Here is a 17,086-nt window from a genome sequence, read left to right as displayed (position 1 = left end):
CGAACCGTTTCCTGTGGCGTTTGTTTTCCTGGAGCGCAGGTGCGGCTGACGCGCCCCCCCCACGGTATCGCTCCAGAGTGTTGACTTTAGCTTCAGCTGCTGCGGGACAATAGAGCCGCCGGGTCGGCGGGTGGTCAGCCTCATTCGAGGTGTGTTTAATTGCCTCCATTGTTGCCCCTCCTCGTCCTTTGTGCCTCTGTTTGCCGAGCTCGGCGCTTTAAAAGGCGGCGCTGGCGGCGGGGGGAAGCCAGACCGTCATGGCGGCGCTGAGGCTTCTGCTGCTGCTTCTCACTGGTGAGTTCTCCACTTCCACGGCTGCCTGGTGAGCGGCGCCGGCGCTGATGTGTTGTCCTCTCCTCCAGCGGGGGGGGCCTCTGGCGGCCCCCAGCCGGACTGCTCCTACCTCGGCCTCCTGAAGCACCTGCAGCTGGACTCAGCCAGTCACCACCTCACTGTCACCCGACCCGTGCAGAACTGGACCCGGCCCACCTACGTGTGGGTGGACATGCTGCTCTACAGCATCCTACAAGTGGTGAGGGGAGTCTTCATGGGGGGGTTGTGAGTTTTTAAATCAAAAGTTCTCACTTTTCCATGTTTTGAGATCAAACTTCATTCCAAAATGTATGAAATAAGAACTTTTAGAAACGTCTGACGCAAACGGTTGTAAAAAGTTCTGATTATTTTTGATGAACATTTCCTCTAAAATCAAGTTCAGATGCAGGTGAATTAAGTAAATGTTGCTGATTCTGCAGGATGAGAAAGTCCAGACGGTCACGAGTCACATCTGGCGCTACATGGTGAGAAACCAGACCTTCAGACCCCCCCCTGTAGCAGCAAACGGGTCTTGACCCAAACGCTAACCCCCACCCCCTCTCTTCAGACCTGGACGGGTGAATTCCTCTCCTGGAACTCCACGGAGTTCTGTGGGATACCGTACGTGATTGTCCCCGCCTCCAGCGTCTGGATCCCAGACGTGAGCATCTTGGAGGAGTACGTATCCCCCCCCCGCGCTGCAGGTACCTCCAGGTTTCAGTCCATCAACCTCTCGTCCTCGTGTCTCCAGCGTCTCTGACACCGGCAGCACCTACAGGAGTCCCGTCGTCAAACTGTACTCCAACGGTTTCATGTCCACCTACAGCAGGCAGCGGCTGACCACCACCTGTCACCTGAAGCTCCGCCTCTTCCCGTTTGACACGCAGCGCTGTAACATCACCTTCCTGTCCATGTCGTCTGGAGGTACCGCCATCCGTCACACATTCACAGTATCTACCGCACGACAAGGCGCCACTCAAAGCCTTTGACCCTGACAGGCCTATTCTTTTGGTACTTCTGATATTTGTCTCTATTCCACATTAAAATGATTCAACACACGTTTGGTATGTTTATCGTCAGCACAACTTCAGCTATACCAAGAGATAGTTATTATTTCCCTATAAATTATTATATTGAAACATTGGGGCAAAATAGACACACAGTCAAATTTGGAAATAGAAAAATTGTATTTTATTGCACAAAAACCAAAAACCTGCTGATAGAAAGACTTTGAGCTCCAAAAAGTTTCCACAGGCTTCTAACATAGTTATATACAGTTTGTGTCACTGGTGCCACTCTTCAGAGGAGTTTTTCAAAATAAGAGTATGCGCACGATTCGTGAATCGTGCGCATAGATGTTTGCGTCACATGACAAAATGCACCAATCACGCCATGTGTTTGCATCACGTGACAAAATGCATGAATCGCAAGACATGTTTGAATCACGTGAATACACGCATTCCCGCTTGTCCGATGGCGACTACACGGACAGAAACACGGCGTCTGTTGTCTGACGATGAGGAGACGTTTGAACCGCTTGTCATAGATCAAATGTAAACGATCATATCTCCGGTTTTCAATCAATCAATCAATCAGAGGCAATCGACTCCAAATAAAAAGCGGAAGACAGTTTCACATCTATACCGCCACGTAAACATGAACACGGTAATCCACGTGACAGACTTTATTCAGAATGGTTTAAAAACATCATGTGATCTGATCACGGGGGCGTGGTCACAGGGCTGTATGGGTTCATTTTCTCAAAAACCGACAGAGCGCCTTATAATCCAGTGCTCTTTATAATCCAGAGTGTTTTATAATCCAGAGCGCCTTAAAGTGCAGAAAATCCTGCATCTGTGTGGTGGCGCCCCACCTCTAACGCTGTGGCGTGTCTGAACGCAGAAGACGCCGTCCACATGGGGGCGTTCAACAACGGCTCGGCGCTCACCAAGTTCTCGGAGCAGGTGATGGTGACGCAGGGGGAGTGGCAGCTCCGCAAGATGGAGATCGTGCACGACCGCCTTCGGACCGGGGAAACCCCGTTGAGCGAAGTGGTCTACATGGTGAGGCCCCGGCGGCGAGCCCAAGGCGGAGCCCGAGCGTCCATCTGACGCATCTGTGGCGTTGCAGGTGACCGTGGTCAGGAAGCCGATGCTGTACGTGATCAACCTGATCGTGCCGCTGTTCGCCCTGCTGCTGCTGGACGTCGCCTCCTTCTTCATCCACGAGGCCCGCGGCGAGAAGCTGAGCTTCAAGGTGACGGTGCTGCTGTCCATCTCCGTCCTGCTGCTCATCCTGAAGGACATGCTTCCGTCCACCGAAGACCAGCTGCCCATGATTGGTGAGCCGCCGCCGCCCTGTGGGCGGGACCCCGTTGAGAGCAACGCCTCCGTTTTGGTTTGAATTCCACGACTCGTCTCTCAAACGCGACCTCTCTCGTCTCCAGCCAACTACTGCGTTGCGATCTTTGGCTTCGTGGGTTTCAGCGTCCTGGAGGCCATCCTGGTCAGCCACCTGATCGACCTCGACGGGTACTTTGGGAGGAAGGCTCAGAGATCCGCCCAAAAGCAGAAGCAGCAGGAAGCCGGCGGTCCGAAAGGTGAGAAGTGTCCGCCTCCACGCCGGCTGCGTGTGGCGGTTCTCCTGGACGGGGGTCGGGGAACCGTTCACGTCACAGCTGTTCAAATATTGGTTTTGGTGGCTCATGCAGTAGCAGTTGTTGGACACTTGATGGCAGCAGAGGAGGAAAGACTTTATTTTATTACTCCTCATTCCCTCCTCAAAATGTACTTAAACGTTTTAAATCGGACACAAGGTGCATCAATGCATCAGGTCTTATCAACTACTTCAGACGTAGAAGTAAAGTGCATTTTTTATTATTTTTTATGTTGATATGGGCTTGTTGTCATGGGAACCCTGATTTTTTCCAATGGGAAAAAACACATAATATGCTATATTTCCAAAAATGAGGGACAAAGTGAAATATTTCTGATCATATTCATTTTTGACCTTTGCCAATAACTGATAACAATATTGATTGTAATGCATTATTATTTCGTTGGCACAAGGAGGGTTTTAACACCAACTTGCACTGTTTAATTGTTTTGATTTGTTTTTATTTTAGTTAGGAGGTTGTTGGTTTTCAAACGCCCAGCTGGGGCAGAGACTGGTCTCCATCTCCTGCAGTGAATCTTTGCCATTTGAAATGGAACACTACCTAAATCTTCTGCAGAAGCTGCTGCAGGTGAGGAGAAGGCCCAGGTGAAACCGGATCAGAGCCTCCTTCCTCTGAACCCGTCCAGCAGCCGAGACCTGCTGCAGCAGATCCTGGAGGCGGTGACGTCACTGCGGAAGGAAGCCGACAGACGAATCAGAGAGCAGGGAGACGGCTCCTACAGGCGAGTGGCCGAGATCATCGACACCGTGTTCTTCAGCCTCTATTTTATAGGTATCGTTGTTTTCCTGAGCTACATGTATTCAGTCTGGATATACTATGTCTTCCAGTAAGCGTTACCATGGTGACGTGTGTAGAATCTGTAGGTGCATGCTCTAATTATAATGATTAGTAAATATCACCCCGTCTGACATCTTTTTTATTTGCTCCTGTGTTATAATTGTCATCTTCAGGCTATCAGCCACATATTAGGCACAGATAAGAACATGACTGTATGATCAGCATTTAATGATGTGTTCATGAGAAAAATGATTTGTGTTCCATGTTGGTCTGAATCTGAGCATTGATGAAAACTACTGACAACATCTTGTGTTGATTTTCTGAAAATAAATGTAGTTGAAACAATTTTATAGGTTTTCTTTTCAGATATTTTGTGTGAAAGAAGTTCATACCCGTAATAAAGGACATGATGCATTCACCGTCTGCTCAGTGTTGGATCAGGTGTCTAGTTTACATTAATATGGAGAATTAGTAACTTTCTAATGTACAAAAAGGCAGATCCCATTTTACTTACCACGTTAAAACCCGCTTCAAGCTGCAGCCACAGAGTCCCGTTGAGACGCTCTGAACAGAGTTCTGGTTTCACCGGAACACACCCGCGGCTCCGGGGCGTCACGTGACCGCACACCGCCGAGAGGACGGTCGTTTGGATCACCGGACATCACGGAAGGGGGGGGGGGGGTTGAAATATAAAAGTACGTAAATATTTAAGGATATGTAAACAATGATAAGACATAAATATAATGTAAACATTAACCTAATATGAACCGCACCGATTGGAGCAGGAAGTTACACGTGACGGAGCGTTTTCCTTCGTATTAAAAGCATGTCGTATTAATGTATTTTATTTATTTTATTTTATTTTACTATTTTTGTATCATTATTTTTAATATGTTATATTATACCTTATATTATGCATATTTTATATATATATACTGTATATATATATATATAGTATATGTATTATTATTTTATTTTATTTTGAAATCTGCTACCGGATGTGTACGTTCCTGCCAGCGGAAGCTTGACGTCTTCAGGCTGGAGCGGATCAGCTGGTTGTTCAGCTAGCTCCCTTCGTTAGCTGCCTGTCGTAGCCGTGCTAGCCCGCCGTTAGCTGCTCCCCCCGCTACACCGACGGACCCCCCCCCCCCGTTATTACCGGTCATGTTCGCGAGGTGACGTCTGCGTCCGGTCAGCCGAGAGGTGGGAGCATCCCGTTAGCTTAGCGGCTAAACCCGAACGTGAGAAGAGGTGAGTGTTTACTCACGCGCTCCGTGGTGACGTAGACACCTGAGGGAGACAATTAGCCCCTCATTAGCTCAACACACGTTACCGCATTCATGTAGTCATTAACAAGTGTGTGTGTGTGTGTGTGTGTGTGTGTGTGTGTGTGTGTGTGTGTGTGTGTGGTTACATCTGATTAATCACGCTGATTTTCTGATGATGATGTGAGGTAACAACTTCAGCCGATCAATAAAGTGTAGTCAGTATTGATCCGTCAGCAAAAGGTCACGTGTTTTAGAAGGAACTTTGTCCATCCTCAAAATGACGTTTAGTTTCTTGTGAAGTCCCGTTTGAAGGTGTTCAGGTCAACCACTGGTCACGTGGTGGATGAGTTAGTTGGCCTCATCAGAGGCTGTGAGGATCAGTCACTGATGAATCCTGATTGGCTGATTGATGCTTGATCGATACCTTCAAAGGAAGCCGGGTACTTCCGGTTGGGTTCTGATGACGTGTGTGTTGTCTCTGTAGCGGTTTGACAACAAATATTTCCCCGTCAGTGTAAATAATGAATCATTTGAATTTAATCTCCATACTTAAGAGAGTACTGTCTCACACACACACACACACACACACACACACACACACACACACACACACACACACACACACACACACACACACCAGGTGATGCTCTGGTTGTCTTCCTGCAGGTGAGGAGCAGCGATGGCCGGAGGGATCACCGAGACCGGGGAGCTGTACTCGCCCTTCGTGAGTGTGTCAGTGTGGGTCGGGTTAGGTTAGTTGGTTTAGTCTAGTTAGGTTAGTTGGTTTAGTCTAGTTAGGTTAGTTGGTTTAGTCTAGTTAGGTTAGTTGGTTTAGTCTAGTTAGGTTAGTTTAGGTGTTTTAGTTAGTTTAGTTAGGTCAATTCATTTAGGGTTCTGATGACCGCGCATTGGTAATAAGAGGAAGTGAAACTGCTGACTCGCCGTCCGCCCGGCGCCGTTCTGCTGACATCAGCACGACTTCAAAGTGTTTAAAGACTCCAGCTGATTGGACGGCGGTTTCTGATGGGGGCTCGGTCTGTCAGGTGGTCGGGTCTCCACCAACCAGGTGACAGATCGCCTGTAGAGTTTGACCTGCGACCCTTCAGAGGGGTTGGTTCAGCAGCAGGGGCTGATGGGATTTAAAGGAACGGTCCAATCACACGAGCAGGACCACACCTGTGCGTGTCTTCACTTCCTTCCCATCATGCTCTTGTCCTCCTCAGGTGGGTCTGGTGTACATGTTCAACCTGATCGTGGGGACGGGGGCGCTGACGATGCCCAGAGCCTTCGCCGCGGCGGGGTGGGCAGTTAGCTTAGCGCTCATCACCTTTCTGGGCTTCATGAGGTGAGTCTGATTCTGCTCCACCACACCTCACCTGTAGTTTATGCCCCACCCCTTAACGGTGGGCTCCTCCCCCCTGCAGCTACATGACCACCACCTTCATGATCGAGGCGATGGCGGCGGCGAACGCTCAGCTGCGCTGGAAGAGGCGGGAGCAGGAGGAGGTAGCCGCCCCCCCAGCCCGATGCACATGACTCCATAAACCAGTGTCCACCAACAACCTCCCTTCCTGTTGCCCCCCCCAGGTGGACGCCAGCGACTCCAGCTCTGACTACTCAGACGATGACGTCACCTGTCGGGGGCGGTCCGAGCCGGAGACCAAACCCATCCTGTCGGTCCGTGAGTATCCGGTTTGTCCCAGGACCACCAGGGGTTCAGGTCCGGGTCAGCAGGACTGTTTCACACTGGGGGGGGCATCCACGCTGGGGGGGTCCCTGACTGTCGGCGTGTGAATGTTTCCACAGAGAGGTCAGGGGGTCACCAGGACCCCTTCGACATCGTGGAGCGGATGGAGATGGGTCAGATGGCCTCCATGTTCTTCAACAAAGGTAAGAGTCTTTGTGGGGGGGTGCTAGGGGCGGCACTAAGAGGCTCTGATGGAATCTTGTATGAATAAAATGCGTTTGGTTGCAATCACCTGTCTGACAATCCATCAAGGCCACGAGTCGTCCTGCTGCACACGTGAGGGTGCAGTTTGGACCCCCCCCCCAACCGACCCCCCCATATGATGAAGACTGTAAGGAGCCTCCATCATGTTCACCTTGAAGCACACACAACGACCTTGCAGCCTCTGCTGACGCCGTCTGTCACTGCATATTCCTGATGCGGCGTCTGCATGCACCCCCCCCTTTCACACCCCCCTCCCCCGTCTGTTTGCATCACGCCGCCGTCGCATCTTCACCTGACGCGCGTGACTCTGCAGCGTCCCGTTTGGTGCAGGAACAGAAGGAACAACAAAAGGTCAAAGCTGCAACGGCTTCCTCTGCGCCGACGCGTCCTCGCCAGCAGGGGGAGCCCTCGGCTCGCACGGCGTCAGGCTGCGCCCGGCTCGCGTTCACACCGCGTTCACACCGCGTTCACACCGCGTTCACACCCACACGTGTGAAGGAGCTCATGCTGCTAGCGTGTTAGCGAGCGTCGCTCACCGCCGCGTCCGTTAGAGGTGCCAACATGGCGTCTGACGGCACTGATCAGTTCAGTCGCTTTGGGTCATCAGTCCCACATGTCCTGGTGCATGCTGGGACTTCAAGAGCAGAACAGCTTCCTGTGCAGGAGGTTCTGATGTAGAAGATCTGATCCAGACGTGTTCCTGGTCTCTGAAGCTCGTCTCGGTTCAGGTTAAAAACATCCGATGAAGCTTTCTGCTGGCCTCCTGCAAAGCATTGTGGGTATCCCCATTCCAACAGAGCGGTAATGATGGTGGATGAGTCCGTTCACACAGCTGTTGATGAGTCCTCGGCGTGATGGGGAGGGAGTTCGTGGTTGGCTAACTGGTCCCCGGGTGAACCGTGTCGCCGCCTCTCGTGGCGTCCATCCATCAGGACCCGTTTATGGACGTGCGGGGCGTTCGCAGTCTTTCCAAAGCGTCCGTAAATCTCAGCGCTGCTGTGAGGGAATGGCAGCACAGTTTGTTACAAGTGACAACTTAATTCAATCCAACCAGGACGCCGGCCTAAATTGCAAAGGATTATGGGTGTGAGGGAACAGATGTCGGCCTGCGGTCGTCGGCGTAAGTCTTTCTTAGAAACCGGCTGAGCGAACCGGGGCGGAGCGGTGGCGTCCGTGGAGCTGACGCGGTTTCACAGCTGATGACACCACGACACGCCGTCCGTCTGGCCGCTAATTAAACGGCTCCCCACCCCCCGCTGCTGGAGGACAGCGGCGTGGAGGTTTGGAATCAGGCCACAGGTATCAGCCTGACCCGCCGCCGCTGACAGGAATGTTGATGGGCGGGTCTATCTGCAGCACTGAGGGACGGCGTTCTGACCTTCACACCAATAAAGTTGATTAGAAGACGACTTTGGCAGAAGTCTCCGGGGGGGGGGGCACCAGCATCTCTTCGCTCGGATCACCTCCGTGAGACACCATTCACCTGTTTCACTGCAGCGTTAGTGTGTCTGAGGGCCGGTGGTGTTAGCGTGATGCTAACGTGCTAACCCGTCTAGTCTGGTCCCAGCGCTGGTCTGAATGTAGACGTGTCATGTGGCGTTTAAAGGCTGCTGATCACATCGTTACGAGAATCTATGAAGAGTGGTGTTCAAACGTTGATGTTGTGTTAGATGTACATGAAATATACTCCTGAATTTCCCTTGGGATCATTAAGTATATATATGATATACAATATAATATATATATAATATAATATATAGTATATAATATAATATATAATATATACTATATGATATACAATATAATATATATATAATATAATATATAGTATATAATATATAATATAATATATACTATATAATATATAATATATACTATATGATATACAATATAATATATATATAATATAATATATAGTATATAATATATAATATAATATATAATGTAACATTTAAATGTTTCCTGTGTTACGTTGAACGCTCCCCCCGTTACGTTGAACGCCCCCCCCGTGCCTCAGACGATCTGGATTGAGACGGTTCACACTGGTGGGTGTCTGAACTGGTTCCTGGTGTCTGGGTATTGGGTGGTGGTGGTGTGGTCCGGGCGGATGATCATGAGTATTGATCATGAGTGACTGGCGGGGGATGGATGGCGCTGGACAGAGGGGGGCTGAGGGAAATCAGAATCTACATTCCTGTGTGATGAGGGGGGGCCGACCCTCTGGAGGGGAAGTGACGGCCGTCTATCGATTCCTCGTCGCGATGAAGACGTCCGCCGTGTTTGCCGAGTCACTGACGAGTCAATCAGCTGGGCCCCCCCCCCCCCTCCTCACTGTACTGTCCCATTTACTATTTAGAGTCGCGTTAATGATTTCACCTCGGGGGGGCGGATCGATCCAGATTTGATTTGTTTCATGGTCATCAGTTCATCAGGGTCTGATTGTGAAGGAGAGAATGAAGCTCTGAAGTTTCTGCAGCAGCGATGGGGGGGGGCCCAGCGGTTCAGTCCTGTTGTGTCGGGTCGGTCCCGTCCACACTGTCCTCATCACGCGGCAGCAGCGTGGCTCTGTTTGGGGGGGGGGTTGGTGATGGATGGCTATGCGTCTCGCTGCTGCTTCAAACAGCCGTTCTGCAGCGTTTTCGCCGGTGGTTCTGGGTAATCGCTGATATTAGTTCCACCGGCGTGAAGGCTGGCGTCCCCGCGGCAACGCTCGGCTCTCGCCTCCGTATCGCTCCGTGGCGCCGGAGCTCAGGCTGGTTGTTCTGCCGGGACGTCAACACGTCCCAGTTTTAATAAAATCCCACAGAACTCTTCAAACTGAAGCAGTTTGTCTGTGTCAGTCCCCCCCCCCCCCCGTGTGAAAGACACTTATAAATAAACTATGAACAGGACAGCCCCCCCACCTTTGAGTCCTGTTCACACAAACCGTGTTGTCTCTGTTTCCAAACACATCCATACCTGTGTTGTCATGAATCCACATTTGTGATGATGTTAAAGGGTTAAACTAATTTCCCCCGGCGTTATTAAAGTATTAAAATTAAATAAATTAAAGTAGTAAAATTAAATAAATTAAAGTATTAAAATTAAATAAATTAAAGTAGTAAAATTAAATAAATTAAAGTAGTAAAATTAAATAAATTAAATAATTAAAATTTATCACCAATTCTGTAGTCAAATGAATCACATTTTAATCTCATACCTGCTCTGGGTTCTTGACTTCCTGTCTGGTGCAACAGGCAGAACGATGGCGAGAACAACCGTAGAAGGTGTCGTCTGATTGGTTCTTCTCACCCGTCTTTCTCCCCCCCCCCCCAGTGGGCGTCAACATGTTCTACATCTGCATCATCGTCTACCTGTACGGGGACCTGGCCATCTACGCGGCGGCGGTGCCCATCTCGCTGATGGAGGTCACCTGGTGAGGACACGCCCAACACGCCTGACGCTTGTTCTCATTGGTCCGTTTTGTGCTGATGCCAGCGTTCTTCCCGTGCAGCGGGAACCACTCGTGCAGCGCCGGGGGCCTGAAGTACAACGACACTGACCCCTGCTGGGGGCCCGTCACCAGGAAGGACGCCTACCGGGTGTTTCTGGTGAGTCCCCCCCTGACTCCGCCCCTGGTGTTAGGCTCCGCCTCTACGGCGAACAGGAAGCGGGTGTCCTTGAAGACTCGGGTGATGGAGGCTGAGTGTGATTCCTTCTGAGCGATAGCGTTTCCGTGGCGACAGTGACGGATGGCCTGGACCCTCGCCGTGTAATTTCCCGTCTTAATCGGACTGGATGTCGATGGAAGGACCCCCCCCCCGCCGCCGCCGCCGCCGCCGCCGCCGCCGCTGCCCTCACCTGGATCCTGAACCAGATCTGCTCCAGGATGGGGGGGGTCAGGTTCATGGTGGAGTCGAAACGGGACGCTGCCCCCTACAGGTGGCTGAGAAACTGCAGGTTCTGGTTCTGGTGCTGTGGAGCTTGATATCGACCCCCCCCCATTAGAGGGCCCTGATGACTGGTGCTGAAGCCAGTCATCGGGGGGGGGTCTTTCATCAGGCCTCATCTCGGTATCGACCAATCAGCTGTGGATGTGGTTTCCTCATCGCCTCTGAAAGCTCTTAAGGAGATCAATGGGCTGTGATCTGTTGCTGATTGGTTGTGGGGTGGGGCTCCAGCGGACGCCCCCCCCCAGAACCTCTGGTGGTGTGAGGGCCAGATGACGGGGGCGTTACGTAACGGAGATCCTGTTGATCCTGCTGCTCACAGCTGGAACCAGAGGATTAAGAAGAGGGTCCCCCAGAGTTCTTCTGGGTCCCTCTGGGTTGTCACGAGTCCTGAGAGTTCTGATCGGTTGAATATCCGGGACAGATTCTTTCCTGGGGGGTCGCCCTGACCTTTCTGACCTTCTGCAGCAGCTTGTAGCAACGTTTTTTGAAGGACAAACCCCGTTTGGTTTGAATCCCCTCCAGTGTTCTTCAGCGTTCTTCCAGAAACAGACCCGTTCTTCACTGCCCCCCCCCCCCCACACACACACACACACCTGCCCCCCCCACAGGTGTCTGGTAATGAGGCGGGTCGGGCTTCAGAATGCTGCAGATGGTTGAACACAGATTGTCACAGCAGGGAGGTGTGTTTGAGCTGCGATCCACATGGGGGGGTCCGCTGTTTCTGACATGGGGGGGCTGGAGATGACTGGAGGCTCAGAGGTCACGGGGGTCACGGAGCAGTTGGGCCTCTGGTTCTGCTTTAACCTTCACTGAATCCTTCAGGATTCATTGGCTGAGAGCCACTGCCCCCCCTCACTGCCCCCACCCCCTCATTGCCCCCCCCCCCCCGCGTCACCTTTAGCTCATTTACCTGCTCCCCTTGTCTCGGTGAAGTGATTGGTCGCTCTGGAGTCGCTCCTTGGGGAGCAGCAGCTTAAGTGCTGCTCCCCCCCAACCCGCTGACCCCCCCTAACCTGCCGCGCCCTCCCCCAAATTGAAAAAGAAGAAATCCAATCATTGTGTTTTTCAATTACCCCCCCGGACGTGTTGTGTTCACTGATGTCCTGTTTGCTGATTCATTGTCTTTGTGAGCCCCCCCCCCATCTATAGCAACCCCCCCCCCGTGATGATGGGCGGGGCGTAATAACCATCGTCCTGTTAAACCACGGGTATATTAGTGCCCCCCCCCGATGTGTCCCAGGCCTGTCATACATCTTGGTCGAGAGCTGCTCATTATGTCACCTGGGGGGGGGTGCTCTTAGAGGGAGGGGTGTCAGGAGTTTTAATGAGGTGACTGTCTTGTTCAAAGTCATGGCGTCTGCAGCAAAGGATGCTGGGAGTTTTTATCAAAGACATGTCATCGCTGTCGGCTTTAAAGTGTTTGGAGGTTCCTCCTCTTCCTCCTCCTCTTCCTCCTCTTCCTTCCTCCTCCTCCTCCTCCTCTTCCTCCCCCTCCTCTTCCTCCTCCTCTTCCTCCCCCTCCTCTTCCTCCTCCTCTTCCTCCTCCTCTTCCTCCTCTTCCTTCCTCCTCTTCCTCCTCCTCCTCCTCCTCCTCCTCCTCCTCCTCCTCCTCCTCCTCCTCCTCCTCTTCCTCCCCCTCCTCTTCCTCCTCCTCTTCCTCCCCCTCCTCTTCCTCCTCCTCTTCCTCCTCTTCCTTCCTCCTCTTCCTCCTCCTCCTCCTCCTCCTCCTCCTCTTCCTCCCCCTCCTCTTCCTCCTCTTCCCTTCCTCCTCTTCCTTCTCTTCCTCCCCTTCCTCCTCTTCCCTTCCTCCTCTTCTTCTTCCTCCTCTTCCTCTTCCTCCCCTTCCTCCCCTTCTTCCTCCTCATTTTCTTCCTCTTCCTCCTGTTTTTCTTCCTCTTCCTCTTCTTCCTCTTCCTGTTGTTCTTCCCTCTCTTCTTCTTCCTTTCATCCAGCAGAGGAACCCTCCTCTTCCTCCTCTTCCTCCTCCTCTTCCTCCTCCTCCTCCTCTTCCTCCTCCTCTTCCTCCTCCTCCTCCTCCTCCTCTTCCTCCTCCTCCTCCTCCTCTTCCTCCTCTTCCTCCTCTTCCTCCTCCTCCTCTTCCTCCTCTTCCTCCTCCTCCTCCTCCTCCTCCTCCTCCTCCTCCTCTCAGGTTTCATTCGTCGGTACAGATCGTCGTGTCCCGGCGCCGCCTGTGGAGTGTCCCACGTCCCCGTCTCTTCTGTTTAACTCCCTCCTGACAGACTCTCCTCTTCATCCCCCTCCCTCGTCTTCCTCCCTCCTTGGAGCCCCTCTGACGGCGCCGCCCCCCAAGGGAGATGAAAGGACCTGCAGACGTTCAGATGAATCTACCGATGAGAGATGGAAGCGGCCCCTCCCCCTCCTCCTCAGACGGATGTGAGGGGCGTGGCCCGTCCTGGTCATGTGACCCGGGGGTGGGCGACGCCCATCTCCTTACCGTTATTTATTAGTTTATATTAATTAGTTTAGCGTCGCTTTGCTGCGTCGTTGTGGGACTCCAGGTTAACGACCCGTAGTCCTGATGGAGGAAATCAAAGGGGCGGCGGGGGAGGGGGCGGGGCGGCGGGGGGAGGGGGCGGCGGCGATTCATCATAATCGGGGTTGTTAATTGGTTCCTGAAATATGAGCCCCCGTCTGTTTGTTTCTATTAATGAAGCTGATGGATGAAGCTGAGGGGGGGCTCTCCTTCATCCTGACAAACACACTCTTCCAATATGGTGGGAGTGCCCCCCGGGCTGCCCCCCCCCCCGTGCTCATCCAGTCAGGTGACGTGTTATTGCTCTCATCAGCGCTGGACGCCGCGGGGCGCTTACGGCCCACTTCCTGTCTTTGTGTTCCGCAGCAGCGCGTGACGTTCCCTCAGGCCCCCCATCACACGTGTCATAACTCACCCGCTCTGTAACAGCCGCGCCTGTGTTGCATTGTGGGTCGTTGTCGCAGAATCCTCCAGTCGGAGGGTTTAATTGATCTCGTATAATCAGGGTTTCTCTGAACGTGCTGATTAATTCCAGCCAATCAGCGAGTTTGCGACTTGTTCACGCCGCCGTCGTTTCTCCATCTCCAGTACGAGCGATGGATCACTGGACGCCGGCGCCGATCCAGCGGCGAAATGGAGGCTTAATTAAAATGAAACGACGCGTGCGGCGCCGTGACGGCGCCGTGAGGGCGATGGATCAAGAAGCGTTTGCGTTTGATGAAGACGCGTCTGACTCGTCGTCTCGTAGCGCTGCGTTAATTACAGACGAGCGTCACGTCTCCTGTTGTGTCGGCGGCGGTTTAATTACAGCGCTGTCAGGAGGTGACACACGCTAGATGTACCGGGTCACCTTTAATGCAGCACAAAGTAGGCGGGGCTTCCTCACCTGAAGGAGAAGCCCCTCCCTAAAGGAAGAACGCCATCTAACAGAACCAATCAGACGGAGCCTCGACCAATCAGACGGAGCCTCAGACAGTCAGACGGAGCCTCGACCAATCAGACGGAGCCTCGACCAATCAGACGGAGCCTCGACCAATCATACGGAGCCTCGACCAATCAGACGGAGCCTCGACCAATCAGACGGAGCCTCGACCAATCAGACGGAGCCTCGACCAGTCAGACAGAGTTCTTCTTCTCCGTCAGGGTTTGGCTGACCTCTTTCTAAAGAACAGGAAACTTGATGATGAATCACGGGGATGGCGGGGGCGGCGGCTGCTCTTCCATCCGGTTGATGGATGGGGGGGCGGGGGGTTGATGAATGAACCCTCAGCGGGTGGAGACTGACGGTGATTGACGGCTGCGTTCCGTTACGGGAATCATTCACCGTTTCTGAGCCAAATTAAACTCTGGAATCCTGAAGTCTCAGCGCAGCAGGGAGTTCTCTCATTGGTGGAGGAGGAGGAGGCGGGGCAAAGCCTCCCATTGGGAGTCAAACCAGTGCCCTGGAGACGTCTGTCCACAGGTGGACTCCAGCTTAAATGTAATGAAATGCTAAGCTAACACCCGGTGCTAACAGAGCTAGCCTCTGGAGCAGCTGCAGCTAATGTTAGCGCCCTAGCTAACAGGAAGGGGTCAGGGGTCGGCAGCTTCGTCTTCATCATGTGATGTGTTTCAGGGACAGGAAGTGTTTCCAGGAAGTGTGGTGGAAATAAAAACAACGTTTAGGTTGAGCAGCAGTAACAGAGTAAACAAACAAACAACCAACCAATGATGAGCTGAGGTCGCCTGCAGGTGGGCGGGGCTCCATGCCTGTTTTGTCTTCCAGAGCCGCTGTGCTTCGGCCCCAGTAGATTAAAAAGCAAAGGTGTGTGTGTGTGCGTGTGTGTGTCTGTGTGTGTGTGTGTGTCTGTGTGCGTGTGTGTGTCTGTGTGTGTGTGTGTGTCTGTGTGTGTGTGTGTGTCTGTGTGTGTGTGTGTGTCTGTGTGTGTGTGTGTGTCTGTGTGCGTGTGTGTGTCTGTGTGCGTGTGTGTGTCTGTGTGTGTGTGTGTGTCTGTGTGTGTGTGTGTGTGTGTGTCTGTGTGTGTGTGTGTGTGTGTGTGTGTGTGTGTCTGTGTGTGTGTGTGTGTGTGTGTGTGTGTGTGTGTGTGACCCTCAGGCTGCTCTCCAGATGAAAACGCGCTGCTGCCTCAGAGATCAGACGTCAGTCAAACTGAGTGGTCAGAGGGAAGAAATAAATGAAGGAAATAAGTTTGTGGGGGGGTGATGGGATGGGGGGGTGACGGGATGGGGTGGTCTAGTTGCTGAGCCACTGCCTCTGATTGCAGCTCCTGATAAAGCCTCAGCTGAACTCTGAGGGTTAACCTGGGGGGGGATGACTTCACAGCGAGGCTAACACTGAGCTAAGCTAACACAGTCGGCCTGGAATGTGATGATGTCACTCTTAAAGGGCCAGAAGGGCCCCATGTGTGGGTGTCCAGGTGGTAGCATTTAGAGCTAGCATGATGTTAACGAGGTGAAACGGTTACCATGGAGACGCGCTGATGTTTTCTGCTGTTTCTGTGTGTTTGCAGCCTGACTGTTTCCATGTTTTAATAATGTGTGTGATTGTCCTGTGGGCGGGGCCTGACACTGTGATTGTCCTGTGGGCGGGGCCTGACACTGTGATTGTCCTGTGGGCGGGGCCTGACACTGTGATTGTCCTGTGGGCGGGGTCTGACACTGTGATTGTCCTGTGGGCGGGGCCTGACACTGATTGTCCTGTGGGCGGGGCCTGACACTGATTGTCCTGTGGGCGGGGCCTGACACTGTGATTGTCCTGTGGGCGGGGCCTGACACTGTGATTGTCCTGTGGGCGGGGCCTGACACTGTGATTGTCCTGTGGGCGGGGCCTGACGCTGTGATTGTCCTGTGGGCGGGGCCTAACCTGTCCTGTCCCCCCCAGAGCATCTTCACCCTCCTGTTGGGACCGTTCACCTTCTTCAACGCCCAGAAGACCAAATACCTGCAGATGCTCACCTCCCTGATGCGCTGGATCGGTAAGAACCCCCCCCTCTACCTTCTTTATGCCCCGCCCCCTACCCCCCCATCTCGCTCTGGTCTCTGCACCCCGTCTCGTTCCTCAGCCTGACAGCCCTTCTCAGTCCTGATTGGACCGTCACTCAGAGACGACAGGTGGAAATGAAGCCTCACATCACAGCCCCGACCCCCCCACAACAACCCCCCCAGCGCCCGTTAAAAAACAAACAGCCTCGACACGCCGTCCCCCCCCCCAGCCTGGTGAATAACATCAGTGTAGAGGCAGCTGTCACCCCCCAGCTTCACCCCCCCTGGTGGGGGGGTCTTGAACCCCATTAAACCTGTGAGGGAGGTGTTGTTGAAGGTCGGGGGGGCCCTGGTGGCTGATGAAGGTTCAGTTTGTCCAGAGGAGCATGAGGTGTGATGAAGGGGGGGGTTCTGTTGGCTGCTGATGCTGCCCTGATCTGGGGGGTGGGGGTGGGGAGGGGGGGTATGGATCGATGGGATCCATGAGCCGCAGCTAAGCCTTTAATTACGGTGTGACCTGGGGGGGTTCCCTTCCCCTCACAGACAAACATCACACTGATCCCTGATCAATGACCCCGCCCCCCCCGGTGATGACACCCCCCCTTAGATCGCTGGGGCTTCATGCTAACTGTTCCACCACCGCCCTACGAGGGGGGGCCGCCTACTATTGCCTGCCACTGCCATGGAGCCCAG

General features: G+C 53.0%; 2 protein-coding genes across 3 annotated transcripts in view; both read left to right on the top strand.

The window, feature by feature from the left end:
* The first annotated feature begins 154 nt into the window (after nt 1-154).
* LOC137610204 (5-hydroxytryptamine receptor 3A-like) lies at nt 155-4,116 on the top strand. 2 transcript variants are annotated; one of them, XM_068337693.1, is made up of 9 exons: nt 155-294; nt 363-532; nt 753-797; nt 881-990; nt 1,064-1,236; nt 2,215-2,375; nt 2,443-2,653; nt 2,759-2,911; nt 3,548-4,116. In XM_068337693.1, exons 1-9 carry the CDS (start codon nt 258-260, stop codon nt 3,817-3,819), a joined length of 1,332 nt encoding a protein of 443 aa, XP_068193794.1. In that variant the 5' UTR covers nt 155-257; the 3' UTR covers nt 3,820-4,116. The 2 variants fall into 2 exon arrangements, with proteins under 2 accessions (XP_068193794.1, XP_068193792.1); XM_068337691.1 differs by having other exon boundaries at nt 3,545-4,116.
* A 674-nt stretch (nt 4,117-4,790) lies between these two features.
* Nucleotides 4,791-17,086, top strand: part of tmem104 (transmembrane protein 104) — a 20,163-nt gene continuing 7,867 nt past the window's right edge. Inside the window, exons 1-9 of the mRNA XM_068337690.1 lie at nt 4,791-5,017; nt 5,701-5,758; nt 6,258-6,379; nt 6,459-6,540; nt 6,622-6,715; nt 6,841-6,924; nt 10,301-10,400; nt 10,479-10,575; nt 16,293-16,386. Of these exons, the coding sequence (XP_068193791.1) occupies nt 5,714-5,758; nt 6,258-6,379; nt 6,459-6,540; nt 6,622-6,715; nt 6,841-6,924; nt 10,301-10,400; nt 10,479-10,575; nt 16,293-16,386 (718 nt within the window). The 5' untranslated portion in view covers nt 4,791-5,017; nt 5,701-5,713. The remainder of the gene's footprint in view (nt 5,018-5,700; nt 5,759-6,257; nt 6,380-6,458; nt 6,541-6,621; nt 6,716-6,840; nt 6,925-10,300; nt 10,401-10,478; nt 10,576-16,292; nt 16,387-17,086) is intronic.

This window comes from Antennarius striatus, chromosome 16 (assembly GCF_040054535.1).
Source record: "Antennarius striatus isolate MH-2024 chromosome 16, ASM4005453v1, whole genome shotgun sequence".
Classification (NCBI taxonomy): domain Eukaryota; kingdom Metazoa; phylum Chordata; class Actinopteri; order Lophiiformes; family Antennariidae; genus Antennarius; species Antennarius striatus.
This window is presented reverse-complemented; position numbering and strand designations above follow the sequence as displayed.

Bases quoted from the DNA above. Each gene is read 5' to 3' on its own strand.
- LOC137610204 (XM_068337691.1), top strand. From the start codon at position 258: ATGGCGGCGCTGAGGCTTCTGCTGCTGCTTCTCACTG. The intron at 1,237-2,214 runs GTACCGCCATCC...GTCTGAACGCAG, and splicing joins CCTGTCCATGTCGTCTGGAG to AAGACGCCGTCCACATGGGG. The intron at 2,654-2,758 runs GTGAGCCGCCGC...TCTCGTCTCCAG, and splicing joins AGACCAGCTGCCCATGATTG to CCAACTACTGCGTTGCGATC.